This window comes from Oryzias melastigma, linkage group LG18 (genome assembly GCF_002922805.2).
Source record: "Oryzias melastigma strain HK-1 linkage group LG18, ASM292280v2, whole genome shotgun sequence".
In the NCBI taxonomy this organism is placed as follows: domain Eukaryota; kingdom Metazoa; phylum Chordata; class Actinopteri; order Beloniformes; family Adrianichthyidae; genus Oryzias; species Oryzias melastigma.
Genome location: NC_050529.1, coordinates 25,481,639 through 25,497,915, shown reverse-complemented (window position 1 = coordinate 25,497,915; position 16,277 = coordinate 25,481,639). Strand labels below are relative to the sequence as shown.

The following is a 16,277-nucleotide window of genomic DNA, read 5'->3' as shown; positions in this document are numbered from 1 at the left end:
CTCCATTCTCGGATACGTTTAGGATTCATCTCAACATGAGAAACATGTGATTTCTCACCAGCCCATAAGCTCCTATGCCACCATACGAAGTTTGAACGCTAAAGACTGAGCATTTCTTAGTTATCTGCTCACCTGTCTCACGTTGTTACTTCAGCACGTTTCCACCCGCTCGTTTTTGTGGGTATGGTAGGAGCTGCTGTTGAGAGCCAGGTTTTTAGAGGATTACTCAGAAATGGATGAACAGATCCAAATATCTCTTTGGGGTTCTATACAGTGAGGATAACGATACACTTAAAAGCTCAAAAAGTTGATTTTTCATGGTATGGCCGCTATATTGAGCCGAGACAAAAGTGTTTTTCGAGTAATTGATGAACTGATTCCATTTGCTTTATCTCTGTTTGAAAAGGTGGGAGTTTCAAAAGTGGATTGATTTATCCATTCAGAAAACAAAACATTACATGACATTTCTGATAAACAAGCAAAAGGAAAAGTAACTGAAGTATCTACCAGGAGGTTGTTGAAAACCCAAATCCAACCAGTTCAGTCGTACAAGTTCTCCTTCCAAGTCAAATGTTTTCCATCCATATTAAAAACTGCTTCAAATCTTGTCAAATGTAAACACAAGTGTTTTCTTGTTTCTAGAATCACAGTGATCTTTTCACAATCAGAGCCTCAGCCACCCGATGGTAAACGTGACACTGGTGGGTCTGCTAAAGCCATTTCTGGTGGATGCTCCGCCCCTGCACAGCCGCTCTGCTTCCTGCCATGAGCAGCTGAACCGCAGCGTACGAGTCAAGGTGACAGTCTGCAGCTACGCTTCTGAGACAGCATGAAAAAACTGAGGGAGCGGAAGTAGGCATGCAGAGAAGAGAAAACAAATGACAGCAAGTTCTGCTTTCACACAAGAAGAGGGGCAGAGGAAGCAGAGGAGGAGGAGGAGGAGGAGGAGGTGAAGCTGCAATGTCACTGATTAAGAGAAGCCAAAACATGATGAGGACGCAGCACAATGCTCTGAATGTGGAGAAGGATGAAGCCACTTCTTTGCCCTCGGTCTTTGAGCTATCAGTTTGTATGCAGAATACAAAAAACCTGAGTCAAGGATGATGACTGAGTCTCTGTATTGCTCTGAGGACGTAAGACCAAACACAACCAAGTCACGTTCAATTTGAGGATACTCTGCTGATACTGCTAAGAGAACCCATCCATATCATGAGCAGCTCATTTATAACCTGACTGCATCTGGAATAAAGACGTCTGTGCATCAACATCTCACACTGTTTGAACTAAAAAAGACTAAAGCTCAGTCTAAACCAGGGGTCCACAAACTGTTTCTTGTGATGGCCACAGAACTGTTGGTTCTCTGGTGTGGGCTGAGCTCGGTTTGTAGGCTAACAGAAAAAGTGTAACAATCACAGCTGAAATGTAAAGATGTATAGTTTTCCAGAAAGACACACATGGCCAAATTTTAAATAATTCATTTCTGTAATCTTCATAGAAAAAATCTGTTTAAAACATTTAAAAACTAGATATATAGCATTACTTGCGACAATGCTAGCGTAAATGCTGTAAGCTGAATGTGGCCTCTGAAGATGCTAGTGCTAATAGCTGAAAACACTGAAGTTGATAGCCAGATAAAATATTTATAAACAGTGAAGTGGGACTCTAACTGGGTTTTAGTCAAGAAGAAACTGAACCAAATGGATCTTAGCGTCTCATAGAGCTGCTTTTCTCCTTTAGAATCTATTGGAATTATCGTGAAAAGTTATAGTAGTTTAAAGGACATTAAACAACAGAGCTCTGCTGTTAAAGGGTTAACTCCTCTCAGGGTAATGGAGATGCTGGGGCCTATACCAGCCTGTATCAGCTAAAGTCGGAGTACACCCTGAATGGTGTACACACACACACTCACATTCACACCTAAGAGACAACTTAGAGATGTCAAATGACCTATGATGCCTGTTTTTGGACTGTGGGAGGAAGTCGGAGGGTCCAGAGAAAACCCACACATGCATGAGAAGACATGCAAACTCCACACAGGAAGGATCCAGCTGGGTTTTAAAACAGGACCTTCTCATTGTGAGTTGATAAAATCGATTAATGGATTTTAATCGCTCCAAGCTTAATAAATCAATAACCGATCCATAATAGTAGAGATCGATCTAACATATAATGCTAAAGTCCGCTAGCTTGATGTTAACGTATAATGGAATTTCACATAGTACGGCTAATGCTAACACTCGGTCGACCTAAACATATATTAATGACTAAATGAACATCTTTATATGAATTTTACAAACTCTTTTAGGAAATATTTTTAAGTAATCATTTGTGGTCTAAAGCACAGTTTTTAGCTTATTCTTTCTGCTTCTGGAATAAAGTGTAATGCTATAGCGCATACGTGTCAAAGTCAAGGCCCGGGGGCCGGATCCGGCCCTCCAGGTGATTCTATCTGGCCCTCCAGATCATTTTATTTTACTGTTATTAATGACCCGATGTTATCTTGTGCTCATTTCTAACTTTTATAATTTTGACAAAATATATTTTTATGGAGAGTAAAATATTGAAAGTTATTTAAGGTTTAAGCTGATTTATTCTGGAATAATATTCCTGCCTTTTTATTATTCATAATTATGTTAAAAAGTTAAGTTTTAAAGTTTCAAAAAATGGCGTTCTGCTAACTTCTTGGACTTTTTTGGTATTTACCAAGATTTTTAAGGTGGTTTTGAAGTTTAGCTAAAAATTTCAGCTACATGCTAGCTGTTTTGACTAACATGTTTTTTTAGGCTAACTGGCATTTAGCTAATATTTTAGCTGGCTATCAGCTTCAGTGTTTTCAGCTGTTAGCTTCAGTGATTTCAGGTATCTCAGGCCGGTGACCTCAGGTGTGTTTTGGATTTTGGCCCCTCTGTGATTGAGTTTGACCTCCCTGCAATTGCCTCTTCACCACCTAGTGCCCAAACTGAAACATCCTCCAGGAGAGGCAGAACAATTGTTGGAGCTTCTCCATTTGAGAATCCATGTAACACTGTATGCTATTAACAATCTCATTATAGTTTCACTAATCCATTTTACAGTATGTGAACTGTATCAGATTAATATGAAAATCCTAAAAATTGAATTGAAAAAGCAAAAATTGGAATGGAATCGATCCAGGCTCTGGTGAACTGAATCGAATCAAATCTGGAAATTATTGGTGATACCCAGCTCTACTGTGAGTCTTAACCTCTACACCACCGCACATCCTGCTGCAAAAGTCTTAGAATGTTTTTGCCATGTTCAGAAAAACAAATCATTTTTTTCTAAGAATCTTCACCAACTTAGTCTTCCCACTCCAAAAGCACCGACCACATTGACCTTTCCTGCTTTAATTGGCCTGAAAAGTGTCTTTTTCTCCCAAGCAGCCTGCTTTGTGCTCTGGAATAATTGGGCTTATAGAACTCATGGTGTTTCTAATCGTCAGAGGAATTTCAGCTTAATGGCTGAAAGGAATGCGTTCATGAATACAGCCGGTAAGCTTGTTATTATCTGCACTCAAACCTCACCTCTAAGGTTGATGTACAGCAACAGGACTTCAGATCTTCAGTTGATTCACATTAGACAAATCCCTGGATAGTCAAAGAAGTACAGCTCAGTATACTACTGATGTCAAGATTACTTGCTGAAATCAAACTGAGCATCAGAAAGGGGCTGAAAGTGATTTGTTTGAACAGTTTCTGTGCTTTAACCCTCGTGCTCTCTTTGGGGTCCAGATGACCCTGCCCTTACATTGATGTGTGATCCCTCCCATGACAAAGGTGGACATGATTTTATGTCTGACACACAAAGTGAAGATTAAAAAATCCTTGGGAGAAAAAAAAGTTGATCGGTATCAACCAAAACAAAACATATCAATATTGGAAAACACCATTACCATGAGACATGGTAAGTTTATTATACTATAACGTAAAAGTGATCAACCATCATTCCAGTCTTTGAATTGATCAAAGACATGTGACCATACAGAGTGTTCTAATGATTATTCTGATGTGGAAAAACAACTTTATCAAACTAAAATGTGAATGGATTTGACATTCATTATTGTTTACTTGTTTGTTTGTATACATTTAATTTATTATCTTGAAGAAATAGAAGAACCTGGAAAACTTCACCTGCTCTGTTCAGTAGCAGCTATTTATCTGTGAGTCTCACTGGTGGAAGTTTGGAGATGTTCTGGTCAGTGAATCAACATGAATCCACATCTACTATGAATCAGATCAGCAACCATGAACTACCATATGACCCAAATCTATGTTAAAATGAATCGTTACTCCCCTAGTTTTCATCCTTCATTTGCTTGATGGCAAAGTATGCGTTTCTGTGAAGTAGGGGTGTAAGGCGTCCTCAGTTCTAAATTGGTATTATGGTGGAATCTTTTTTTCTGGTCAGTGTGATACAAAACAAGTTTTGGACGACTGGGATTGGAGGCTCACCCAGCTGTGAGATTAGGGTCACTGGACGAATGTCAAAATGAGAGATGAAAAACCAGCTGCCGGTTTTAGTCCTCTCTAATGTACAGTTCAGCAAGCGAAAGGAAATGTCACCTTTTCATCTGAGTAAATTTGAAAAAGGAGGTTCATCCTTAAAAGGCAGACGTTGTTTGGTTGCTGCTCTTCTGGATGCAGCAGTTGTGCTCATAAACAAAGGTTTTCTTTGGCTTCTCTGCAGAAGAGAACTAAAATAACACCAGCTGCTACAGTACACTGCATCTCTCCTTAACATTAGAATAGTAGAGTTGACACATTTTCTGACAAAGTTTCCTTAACTACTCAGTTTTTTCACACAGAATACAAACAGACTTGTTAACTTTGTTGGTAAGGTACCATTTCATTAAAATTGGTGTACAAACAGTAAAAGAAGCAAAACCACTTTAACTTTTTCAGTTGTTCAATGTGTTTTTCTATCATATATCCCAATATTCTCACATTCGCAGACACAAAATTCTCTATGAATAATGCTGGTTTGTGTCTTTACGTGCTGCTGTAATGTTTACATCATGACACCAGAACCATGGTTTGTTAGAGATAAATCGGACACGTTTAAGATGGTTTAGACCACATGTGTCAAAGTCAAGGCCTGGGGGCCGAATCCGGCCCTCCAGATCATTTTATTTTATTGTTATTAATGGCCCAATGTTATCTTGCGGACAGTTCAAACTTGTAGAGTTTTGACAAAATATATTTTTATGGAGATTAAAATATTGAAAGTTATTTAGGGTAAAAGTTGATTTAATCTGGAATAATATTCCTACCTTTTTATTATACAGAATTATGTGAAAAAGTTACAGTTTTAAAGTTTTAAAAATTGGCATTTTGCTAGATTTTTAGACTATTTTGGCATTTACTAAGATTTTTTAGGCTATTTTGGAGTTTAGCTACTATTTCAGCTACATGCTAGCTGTTTTGACTATCTTAAGTTTTTTTTTTTTTTTTTTTTAGGCTAATTTGGCATTTAGCGGATATTTTAGCTGGCTATCAGCTTCAGCATTTTCAGCTATTAATCAGTGATTTCAGCTATTAGCTTCAGTATTTTTAGCTATCAATTTCAGCATCTTCAGCAGCCAAATTCAGCTTACAGCATTCACACTAGCATTATCACAGGTAATGCTATATATCTAGTTCATAATTATGTTAAAAAGTTACGGTTCAAACATAGTTTAAGAGAGTTCAATAAATGTTTATCCTGTTCGGCCCACGATCTAAGGTGTGTTTTGGATTTCGACCCCTGGTGTGATTGAGTTTGACACCCCTGGTTTAGGCCTTACATTTTTGTCAATGGAGCCTCAGGCTGAGCTCTGAAGACTGCTCAGATCGACTTACTGAGCTGGTGCCAAAAAGAGATGCTAACAACCTGTTCAGGCAATTTTGTTGTTTTGATGGCATAACCTCTCTTTTGATAAAGTATTGACTTTTTTAAGTAGCATAGGGAGAGAAAATGCCTGACAGCGGTGCAGGACAAGAAGAAGCAGATCCTGAAGTGGATCTGCAGGATCAAGTCCAGTTGTTTCCACTGAATTTTACAAGACACGACCGTAAACTCAGGCAAGACTCAGAAGTGCAGATTTTTTTCATGGAAAAAGCCTGCGATCTCAGGCATGAAAGTACAGTGGAGGAAATTAGTATTTGATCTCTGGCTGATTTAGTTGGTTTGACCACCTGAAAAGAAATAAACAGTCTGTCATCCTAATGGTGGGTTCATTTCAACAGTGACAGAAAATCAAGAAATCCACTTTAAATAAAATATTTCCATTTATTTGTATTTCATTATGAAAAAAGTATTTGAACCTCTTGCAACCATTTGAAGTTCTGGTTCACGTAGACCAGATAAATTCTCCTAATCAACCTGTCACCTGAATTAAAGACACCTGTGCACAGAATCATCCACCAGTCAGACTCCAAACTCTCCAACATAGAAAGACTAAAGACAAGAGCCGTCAATGGATTTTAAGGAGAAGACTGTAGACCTGAACAAGACCAGAATGGACTACAAAACCATCAGCAACAAGCTGGGGGTTAACGGTCACAACTGTTGGTGGAATTGTACTAAAATCCAAGAACATGACCATAAATCCACCTGTAGGTCTGGAGCTCCAAACCAGATCTGACCTGGTGGGGTTTCTGCAATCATGAGAAGAGAGGAATCGGCCTAAAACACATGTCAAAGTCAAGGCCCGGGGGCCGCATCCGGCCCTCCAGGTAATTCTATGCGGCCCTCCAGAGCATTTATTCTTATTCTTATTATTGGCCCAATATTATCTTGCGGCCAGTTCAAACTTGTATAATTTTGACACAATATATTTTTATTGAGAGTAAAATATTGAAAGTTATTTAGGGTAAAGTTGATTTAATCTGGAATAATGTTACTGTCTTTTTATTATTCAGAATCATGTGAAAAAGTTACAGTTTTAAAGTTTTAAAAATTGTCATTCTGCTAACTTTTTGGACTATTTTGACATTTAAAAAGATTCTTTAGGCTATTTTGGAGTTTAGCTACTATTTCAAATACATGCTAGCTGTTTTGGCTAACCTACATTTTTTTTTGTTTGTTTGTTTAGTTTTTTTTAGGCTAATTTGGCATTTAGCTAATATTTTAATTGGCTATCAGCTTCAGTGTTATTAGCTTAAAATTTCAGCATCTTCTTCCATCAGCATTAGCACTTTCCTGTTTTCCTGTTATCCTGTTCGGTGTTTTTTGGATTTTGGCCCCTTGTGCGACTGAGTTCGACACTCCTAGCCTAGAGCAACATCAGGAGTTAGTTGAAGATCTGAAACCAGCTGGAACCACAGTCACCAAGAAACCCACTGGGAAGACCTTACACCACATCTCCCAGCAGATCAGACTGAAATGAACTCTTTGGCATCAGCTCAATCCGTCGTTTTGGAGGAAAAGAAATGCTGCCCCAAGAACGCTATCCCCACTGTCAAGCATGGAGGTGGAAGCATTATGCTTTGGGGGCATTTCTCTGCACACGGCTACTTAACTGTGTGGATGGGAGGAGGGGCGGAGCCATGTACTGTCAAACCTCCTTCATGTAGCTTAAATGGGTCGTGAATGGAACTTCCAAAAGGATTGTGACCCAAAACATTCAGCCAAGACAACCAAGGAATGGCTAAAGAAGTAGATGGAGGTCATGGAGTGGTCAGCCAGTGTCTGGACCTCAATCCTCTAGAACAGTATGGAGAGAGCTACAGCTCAGAGTTAACAAACAACGGCCTGAAAATCTGAATGATTTAGGAGAGTGAACTAAAATTCCTCCTGATATGCGACGACACCGGATCATCAACTAGAAACCTCTGGCCTTTCTGGATACTTGTTTCCCTCAATAAGATACAAATACATTCATTTAAATTCTTTAAAGTCTATTTCTTGATTGTCACCATTAAGATGACAGACTCAATTATGTTATGGGTGGACAAACCTAGGAAACCATCAGGATGTCAAACACGTATTTCCTTGTCTGTAACATTCTCCAGCAGAAGGGAAGAAGAGAGAAGTGGTGTAAAAAGCAGAGCACAGAGGAAGTGTGGTCACAGCATGCCTGAGGGAATCCCCATGTGAGAGCAACACATGGCCGTCCATCCTGCACAGACAAGCGCTTGTTCTCTGCTGACCGAGCACAGCACTCATATCCCAGCGGGCCGCAAACACACCACGACTCTCAGCACCTCCATCCCCACTGCAGAGCCTCATCACAAGATCCTCTAGCAGGAAACTCTATGAGTCACACTCAAGATGATCATCATGAGACCACGGTGTCTTCCGGACAGGACAGCATCTTTCCAACCATCTTTTCCAGAATGGCTGTGTGGAACCTGACACCAGTCTCCACTAGTGGTGTGCCAAAATATCGATATTGCAATATATCGCGATATTTAGTTCTGCGATTGATTGTCAATGGGTTCTCACCAAGTATCAGTCTTTTATTTTCATTTGAAGAGGCTGTAAAAGGTTATATTCTTCATCCTTTGGTGAGACGTCCTTTGGAGGTAGATAGGGGGCGCACGTTGCACCAATGTGTCTGACAGCTACTTGAATTATTGAATTTTTTGTTCTGTTACAACAATTCTGCACTAAGTTGTGTTACTGCTGTTCATGTTTACTATTGTCAACACTGGATTTTACAGATAATTCTAATTCAATTGGTGTCAATGCTTGTCAAACACAGTATTAGTGATTTCAGCAACGCTCCACTATATTATGCTTCCCTCTATTATTTGTTGCACTACATAAGACACAAGTTGTTAATGTGTGATTGCTTAGTAAGAGTTCACAGAATAGGGATTCTCCTGCTCTTTTCTGTACGTTTTTCAATACGCTTATGTTTAGCAAAATATGTCCCATGAAGGGCTGCACGGTGGCGCAGTGGTTAGCGCTCTTGCCTCACAGCGAGAAGGCCCCGGTTCGACTCCCGGCTGGGACCTTTCTGTGTGGAGTTTGCATGTTCTCCCCGTGCATGCGTGGGTTTTCACCGGGGACTCCGGCTTCCTCCCACCGTCCAAAAACATGCTTCATAGGTTCATTGGTGACTCTAAATTGCCCCTAGGTGTGAATGTGAGAGTGAATGGGTGTGTGATTGAGGCCCTGCGACAGACTGGCGACCTGTCCAGGGTGTACCCCGCCTTCGCCCATCAGTAGCTGGGATAGGCTCCAGCACCCCCGCGACCCCGAAAGGGACACAGCGGTCAGGGAAATGGATGGATGGATGTCCCATGAAGGCGAAATTGCTCAAATACCTCAAAAACTTCATGCAGTTCGAAACTTGTGAACTTCTGTGAACTTTCAACTCGAGACATCATTCAACCTTTAAAATGTTCAGCTACTGTTTTTAGGGTAATTTGGAGTTTAGCTTTTATTTTAGCAACATGCTAACTGTTTTTGGCTAATTTAGACAAAATACTAAACTACTGGCAAAATTGGAAAATGTTCAAATTTTTAGGACAATTTGGACTTTAGATATTATTTTGGCATTATGCTGTTTAGGCAAAAATAGATTTTTTTAGGTTTTAGTTGCTAATTTTGAGTTTTAGCTCAAATTTTAGCATTACGCTAGCTGTTTTGGCAAAATTAGTAATCTTTCCAGTTTTTTAGGATAATTCAGAGTTTAGCTAATATTTTTTAGCATTATGCTAGCTTTTTAGGAAAAAAATGATTTTTTTTCCAGTTTTTTAGGATAATTCAGAGTTTAGATAATATTTTAACAATATGTTAGCTGTTTGGACAAAATTAGACATTTTTCCATTTTTTAAGGTATTTTGGCATTTAGCTAACATTTTGGCATTATGCTAGCTGTTTTGGCAAAATTTGATTTTTTCCAGTTTTCTGGGATAATTTGGAGTTTAGCTAATATGGTAGCTGTTTAGGCAAAATAAGACAGGTTTCCAGTTTTTGTGGCTAATTTGGCATTTAGTTAAAATTTTAGCAAGCTTTCGACATCAGCATTTTCAGCTCTCAGCTTTAGTATTTTAAGATAGCTATAAGTTCCTGAATTTTCTGCTATCACCTTCAGCATCTTCAGCAGCCAACTTACAGCACACTGGTATTATCGCAAGTAATACTAGTGTAATATTGTGTAGTATAATATTTAGTTATGATTGTGTTCAAGCTAAAAAAATAAATGGGATATATTATCGTAAAACATATGTGTTCTTCTGTATGTTGTGAGTCATTGGAGAGGATTTTTACTTATTATCGAGATATCGCGATATCATCGATATCGTGAGCCTTGTATTGTGTACTGCATCGTATCGTGAGGTACCCAGTGATTCCCAGCCATAGTCTCCAGACACAAATGCTGCATCAGCAGGATTCTGAATGCATCATCCCCTCGCACGCTCCTGAATCCCTGCTCTTATTGCAGCCAGTTCCAAGCATCATCCTCAACATCACACGTGCCCTCTGCAGTGAAGGGCTTTCTGCTGTCTCCTGAACTGTGTCAGTGTGCAGTAGAAATGAGGGAAGGCGCGCGGCTGCTCACACACAAAAGGAGCCATGTGAGCGCCTTAACAATGTCACCCTGAAAGGAAACAAAAACTGACAGAGACGCTGCTGGGAGCAGAGAAACCCCCGCAAAGGCGCGCTTTCTGTCCCCGAACGCAGCAGGGTGAGCAGGAGGCGCGGACAGCTTACCACCAGGTCCGCGGAGCTCCTCACAGCCTCCGAGACGCTCTGTCGGACTTCCGCGGCCGTGCCGGGCTTGCTCAGCCTCTTCGTGAATTTTCGCACCTCGGACATCGCGCTCTTCCGGTTAAAATCAGGTTCTGGCGAGCCGCTTGGGGTCGGAGCATGCCGCGGCAGGGGCGTTTCGGTGACAGCCGGCCAGATGTGCGCAGCGTCGGGAAGAGAGGAACCAGCCAGCCAGCCAGCGGTTCACGGCGAGAGGCGAGGCGGGGCTGCTGCTGCCGAAGACATCCCAGAGATCGATTATCACCGCGAGATGCTCCACTCTCACTCACTTCCGACCCTCAGAGGCAAGCAGCCCTACCAGAGATCGTTAAAATGAAAGAAGTTATCTAAGCAAACAAAGGCAAAACAAACTGTTCTGTTTAACTGAGTGGGTTTACAGAAAATTATGAAAGGTTTGCAGCGGTAAAGTATGGACTAGTCAAATTATTTGTGAACAGGAGTTGCTAAAGATTACCAATGGTGATGGCACACTCCCACCTGGTGGATTACAGAGGAAACTATTCCAGGTGGAGCAATTCTCACATTGGAGGAAAACTATTAGTGTTTTCTTCTGATCTGGCCCTCCAGTAATTATATCAGACCCTGCAGATCATTTTATTTTATAGTTATTAATGGCCCGATGTTATCTTGTTATTATTTTAACTTATATAATTTTGGCAAAATATATTTTTATGGAGAGTAAAATATTGAGTTATTTAAGGTTTAAGTTGATTTATTCTGGAATAATATTCCTGCCTTTTTATTATTCATAATTATGTTAAAAAGTTAAAGTTTTAAAGTTTTAAAAACTGGCATTCTGCTAACTTTTTGGATTATTTTGGCATTTACTAAGATTTTTATGCAGTTTTGGAGTTTAGATAATATTTCAGCTCCATGCTAGCTGTTTTGGCTAATTTAGGCATTTTTTTCAAATTTTTTAGGCCATTTTGAAGTTAAGCTATTTGTTCAGCTACATGCTAGCTGTTGTGGCTAAACTACATTTTTTTAGGCTAATCTAGCATTTAGCTAATATTTTAGCTGTCTATCAGCCTCAGCGTTTTCAGCTATCAATTTCAGCATCTTCAGTTTACAGCATTCACAGTAACATTATCACAGGTAATGCTATACATCTATTTCATAATTATGTTAAAATGTTACGGTTTAAAAATGTAGTTTTAGTGTCTTCAATACATGTGTGTCTTGTTCGGTCCGTGACCTAAGGTATGTTTTGGATTCAGCCCCCCCCCCTTTGTTTTCATTCTCATTGGATCACATATTTTAATACATTACTTTTTTTATTTTTCAAAAGCAGCTTCACACATACAAAACCAGAAAAAGATATTATCTGTACTAACATGTTCAACTATAACTATAGGAAGCTGGTCTTAAGACATTAAAACACTAGGCAAGAAATAGGCAAAGAATGAAGGTTTACTCTGAGAAACTTCATTAACATTAGACCCGGCTGGATGTATCCAAAGCAAACAATAGTTGTTGGCTTCACAGTGAACACGATCTTTAGTTTTTTACATGAGTAAACTCCTTCAAAGCCCAGTTTTTGGTCTTTATCTCACTCCGTAACCTGCAGTACTCCTCAGCGAGGGCCTTAAACTCTTCCCCTAACATCTCAAAGGACGACAGCTTCAGCTCCGCAGTCTGTTTGTCTGCCCTGCAGGCCTTCAGTTCAGACTCCAGCTTCTCTCTGTAAACAAACAAAGTGAGTCTTCAACAGACTTCCTCCATGAGTCAAAATGTTCTTAGTATTTATTAAAAATTGAAAAGAGAAAAAAATCCTTGCCTTATTTTTCTGTGAGCAGAAATTGAGTCGGGTGTGTACGTGTCCAGCTGAACTTCCACCATCTCAGCCCTTCAAAATAAAACAAATTTCACATTTGCAGTTTAATTTTGATGCAACAGTTTAAAGAAAGTCATATTAAATTATTTCAGTTAGCCTAGATAGAAATTGAAACAGAGTTATAAACACACAAGAAAGTAACAAAATATCAAAAAAAGAAAATAGCTTACTTGAGCTTCTGTAAAACTAATTGACATTTCCCTTCAAGGTAATCTAATTTCTTTCCATCCAAATCTGTTTGGATTTTCAGTCTGTGGTCCAAGATCAGAGTCTGGAGAAGCTGGATGCACTTTATGAGCTCCTGGACAGGAACAGACAGAAAACAAATGCAAAGCAAGGCCAAACAGGTTAAAGAAAACTATAAAATCACTTGTTTCTTTTCTAATAAACTCTGGAATAAAGCTTGTTAAAAAGAGCCGGAAATGAATTTAAAAAAAATTAACTAATTAATCACAAATCTGGAAAAAAAATAATTGCGATTAATCGCCTATTCTTTTTTTAGTTACAGTATTTGCCAGTCACGTATTATTTGCAAATAAAAATAATATGAAATCACATGCAAAATTGTAAATTTAGAATGTTTTTTGTTTTAACCTTTTGGAACCAAGGATCTAAAACTCTGTTTTTGTCTATATTTGAACTTTCTTTATTTTTAATTTGAAAGACTGCGGCATATTTGGTAACATTTTAATAAGAACAACCTCTCCTTTATGACACTATCTTTATTTTGTCATTTTTTTCATGTTATATTCAGACACTAGACACAAAATCATGCAACAACAGAAAATTCTATCTGGAAAAATGGGATTAATAATAATATTTGCTATTGAAATTAATTAATTAATTACAGTTCACAATTAATTGATTGCATGTAAAAATGAGTTGGTGTGGAAAAAGAAAGGACCTCACAGAAATGTAGAGCTGGGTCTGTCTCTGCAGCAGAAGCCTGTTTTCCTGGCAGGTTCCTCTCAGACTTTCTGCTCTCGTCTTCTCTTTATCCAGCAGGCCCGACAGGTGAGACATCTTGACGGTCTTTAGACCCTCACTCTCACTCTCTGGAAGAGAAAACACAACAGAATGCTGCACTTTATGTCAAAAGAGGGAAAAGAATGTAATTTGACAAATGTTTATACAGCTGCTCTACCCCATTCAGGCTGATAGTAGGAGAGCAGAGTAAGACATTTCTCCCTCAGATGCTTCTCCAGGTGTTTGGGTAGAGCTTGTCTCATCCTCTGAACATCCTGCAAAAAACAGACACAGAAAAGGTCCACTGATCTGAGCGGAAAATCTATATCGACACATTTTTGTATAAGGTTTAGCAGTCATCCAATTTTAAAAAAATAAAGAGATTTCATTTCTGTAACTGACCTTATCAGCTGGCATGAGTTCCTTCACGTTTTGAGGCGTCAGGCCGAGAACAAACGGAGGCTCCTGGTTTGTGGTGTCACTGGGGTCCAGCTGTCGGACACACTCAGCCACCAGCAGACACTTCTCCATTGTTTCATGGAGCTGCAGATTGAGTACGGTACTTATTCACAGACTTCTTTAACATCCATTAGGAGCTAATCTACTCAATACATTAAAAAAAGAACACCAAGTAAAGTTAAATGAAGGAATCCTTCATCAAAAGAGAATTATCCATTAATTATTTTCAAATCTGTAGCTAAATTTTGATTAAGATTGTTTTAGCCAACATTATTATGCAATGTTATATTTTTATCAATATTAATAAAAAAGACATTTTTAGAAACCAATAACACATTTTTGTCCATAATACATGAGATTTTAGTTAACAGTACCATGCTCTGATCAGGGGGTTCAGTTTTCCTGACATGGCGGTCCTGAATCATCTCCTGCAGACTTCTGTGGAGGACTTCAGTGTGAAGCCACTGTCTTCTCTGACTCTGTAGGTTCTGTTCAGCCTGCAGAAAACACCAGTAAAGTCACAGATTGTCCTATTTTTTGAGAACAGAACATGTTTTTATATTTATATTTAAAATGGTGGAGTTTAGTTAAAGTCCCTCTGTGACTTTTTTTATTAAAAAAAAAAACGTTCCCAGTGGTGTTTTAGTTATGATTATGAAGTTTTTAACCAAAATCCCACAACCTAAATGTCTTTTAAAAAAAAAAGCCATTTTTCATGTTGATCTGAAGCCTCTGTTGCCAAAATCTCCTCTGAGGGCACGGGGCTTTTGGACCCTCACACCTGATCCCCGCTGTCTGATTATGATAGCTCTGTGTCTCTCTAGAATCAATCTTCATAAAAACGTCCATCAATCTGGGTAATGTCCAGCCGTATGGTTCTGATCCGGATGTCAGCTGGACGAGGAAGTGAAGATCTTCATGGACAGAACTTCCTCCAAAATCCTGATTCTTTCTCCTTCCAGTTCACCAAAGACTCTTTTAGCTAATTCTCCAATGTTTATTGACTGTGATCAATACATTCAATCATTGGTTTCTCAGAGTTCTTGATAAAATAATCAAAGCTAACATCAAAATGCTCTTTCATTGATTTACAATCCTTTCCAACTGCGGTCAAATGAGCCGCCGTTCACATTTCCGTGGTCACATCAAGAAGCTCCGTGGAGTCTGGTGGAGATTTTCCAGCGTTCTCAGTCCTGCTACCGTAAGTATTGGATGAAACTCACACCAAAAATCCAGTGATGCTGATTTGACCACAGAAATGTGAACGGCGGCTCATTTGACTGCAGTCAATGTGAAGATACCATCTTCTCTTCTCCAGAACCTGAACTAGACACTAGGAACAGATGAGGGTTTAGTGCATGTGCAGCAGAGCTGTTGATGGAAAGAAGATCATTCATTCAAACAGAGTCTGTCCAAGACACTTTGATTGACAGATTTAAAAGGAGAAATACTGTAGAAATGTAAAAAACAAAATGATTTCTTATTACATTTGTTCTCTTTCAGAAGAAAAATGACACACAGACATGATAAAAACTCTAAAAACAGAGGGGGACTTTAAAACTAGCATCTGCAGTCATTTCAACACAAGGAAACAGCAAATCCAGCCAAAAAAACATGTTTGATTTGACATTAGTTGATTCAGGTTTTGCTTTTAAGAACCTACAGAAGCAGATACCTTCTCCAGCTCTGCCTTTAGTGAGGCTGTGAGGCCGGTTCTGTCCATGTGCTTTGCCAGTATGACCAGCAGTTTACAGAACTGAGGGTTCTGGGTCAGGTCATCTTCTGTCACATCACACAGAGGGAAGGAGGCCAGAACTGCGAGGAGAGAGCCGAACAAACCATCTTCAAAGACTTGGATTTTTATCAGTTATTATCTTACAACTTATTCAATATAATTTAATTAAATACATATTTGATACATCACAGTAATATATATATAAACTGACAATAATTTGTTCAAAAATATATCTATATGTGCATATTATTTGTATTTGCTGTCCTATATAATTTTAAGAATTAAAAGTTAACTAAAAATATCTGAATATCATAACCATATTATCAAGCATTTCCGCCGTTTAATCTCGAGTGGACCGTGTCGTCTTCTTACCCTGCTGGTGTAAACTGTCGCTCTCTCCGAGCATATTTACGGCTGTCTTTTCGGTCATTTTCCTGTAAATCCGTGTCAAACTAAAAAAAACTCAAAACATTTCCGACCGCTCAAGCTAGGAGAACAGGACTGCAACTTCCGGAATCAAAACCCGCGCGCCCAACAAAAGCCTTCCTATTGGCTGATCCGCCC

At 39.1% G+C, this 16,277-nt stretch overlaps 2 protein-coding genes across 7 annotated transcripts in view; both read right to left on the bottom strand.

The window, feature by feature from the left end:
• Positions 1–11,028, bottom strand: part of dock11 (dedicator of cytokinesis 11) — an 89,541-nt gene extending 78,513 nt beyond the window's left edge. For 4 of the 5 annotated variants that reach the window (XM_024287569.2, XM_024287570.2, XM_024287571.2 and 1 more), the window contains exon 1: positions 10,663–11,027. In XM_024287569.2, the coding sequence (XP_024143337.1) occupies positions 10,663–10,767 (105 nt within the window). In that variant the 5' untranslated portion in view covers positions 10,768–11,027. Of the gene's footprint in view, positions 1–10,662 lie in introns of all 5 variants that reach the window. The other variant, XM_024287573.2, reaches the window with a different exon arrangement.
• A 1,083-nt stretch (positions 11,029–12,111) lies between these two features.
• Positions 12,112–16,277, bottom strand: haus4 (HAUS augmin-like complex, subunit 4). Of its 2 annotated transcripts, none has more exons than XM_024287461.2 (9): positions 16,086–16,277; positions 15,642–15,793; positions 14,353–14,475; positions 13,922–14,062; positions 13,698–13,794; positions 13,463–13,608; positions 12,724–12,854; positions 12,497–12,565; positions 12,112–12,400 (listed from the first exon to the last, which is right to left on the bottom strand). In XM_024287461.2, the coding sequence occupies exons 1-9, from the start codon at positions 16,141–16,143 to the stop codon at positions 12,217–12,219; spliced, it is 1,101 nt and encodes a 366-aa protein (XP_024143229.1). In that variant the 5' UTR covers positions 16,144–16,277; the 3' UTR covers positions 12,112–12,216. The 2 variants fall into 2 exon arrangements, with proteins under 2 accessions (XP_024143229.1, XP_024143230.1); XM_024287462.2 differs by having other exon boundaries at positions 15,654–15,793; positions 16,086–16,273.

Excerpts from the sequence above, each read along its gene's own strand:
- haus4 (XM_024287461.2), bottom strand. The coding sequence starts at position 16,143 with ATGACCGAAAAGACAGCCGTAAATATGCTCGGAGAGAGCGACAGTTTA. Across the intron at positions 14,476-15,641 it reads TGGAGAAGGTATCTGCTTCT|GCTGAACAGAACCTACAGAG; the intron begins GTAGGTTCTTAA and ends TGTTTTCTGCAG. Across the intron at positions 12,401-12,496 it reads TCTGCTCACAGAAAAATAAG|AGAGAAGCTGGAGTCTGAAC; the intron begins GCAAGGATTTTT and ends GTTTGTTTACAG.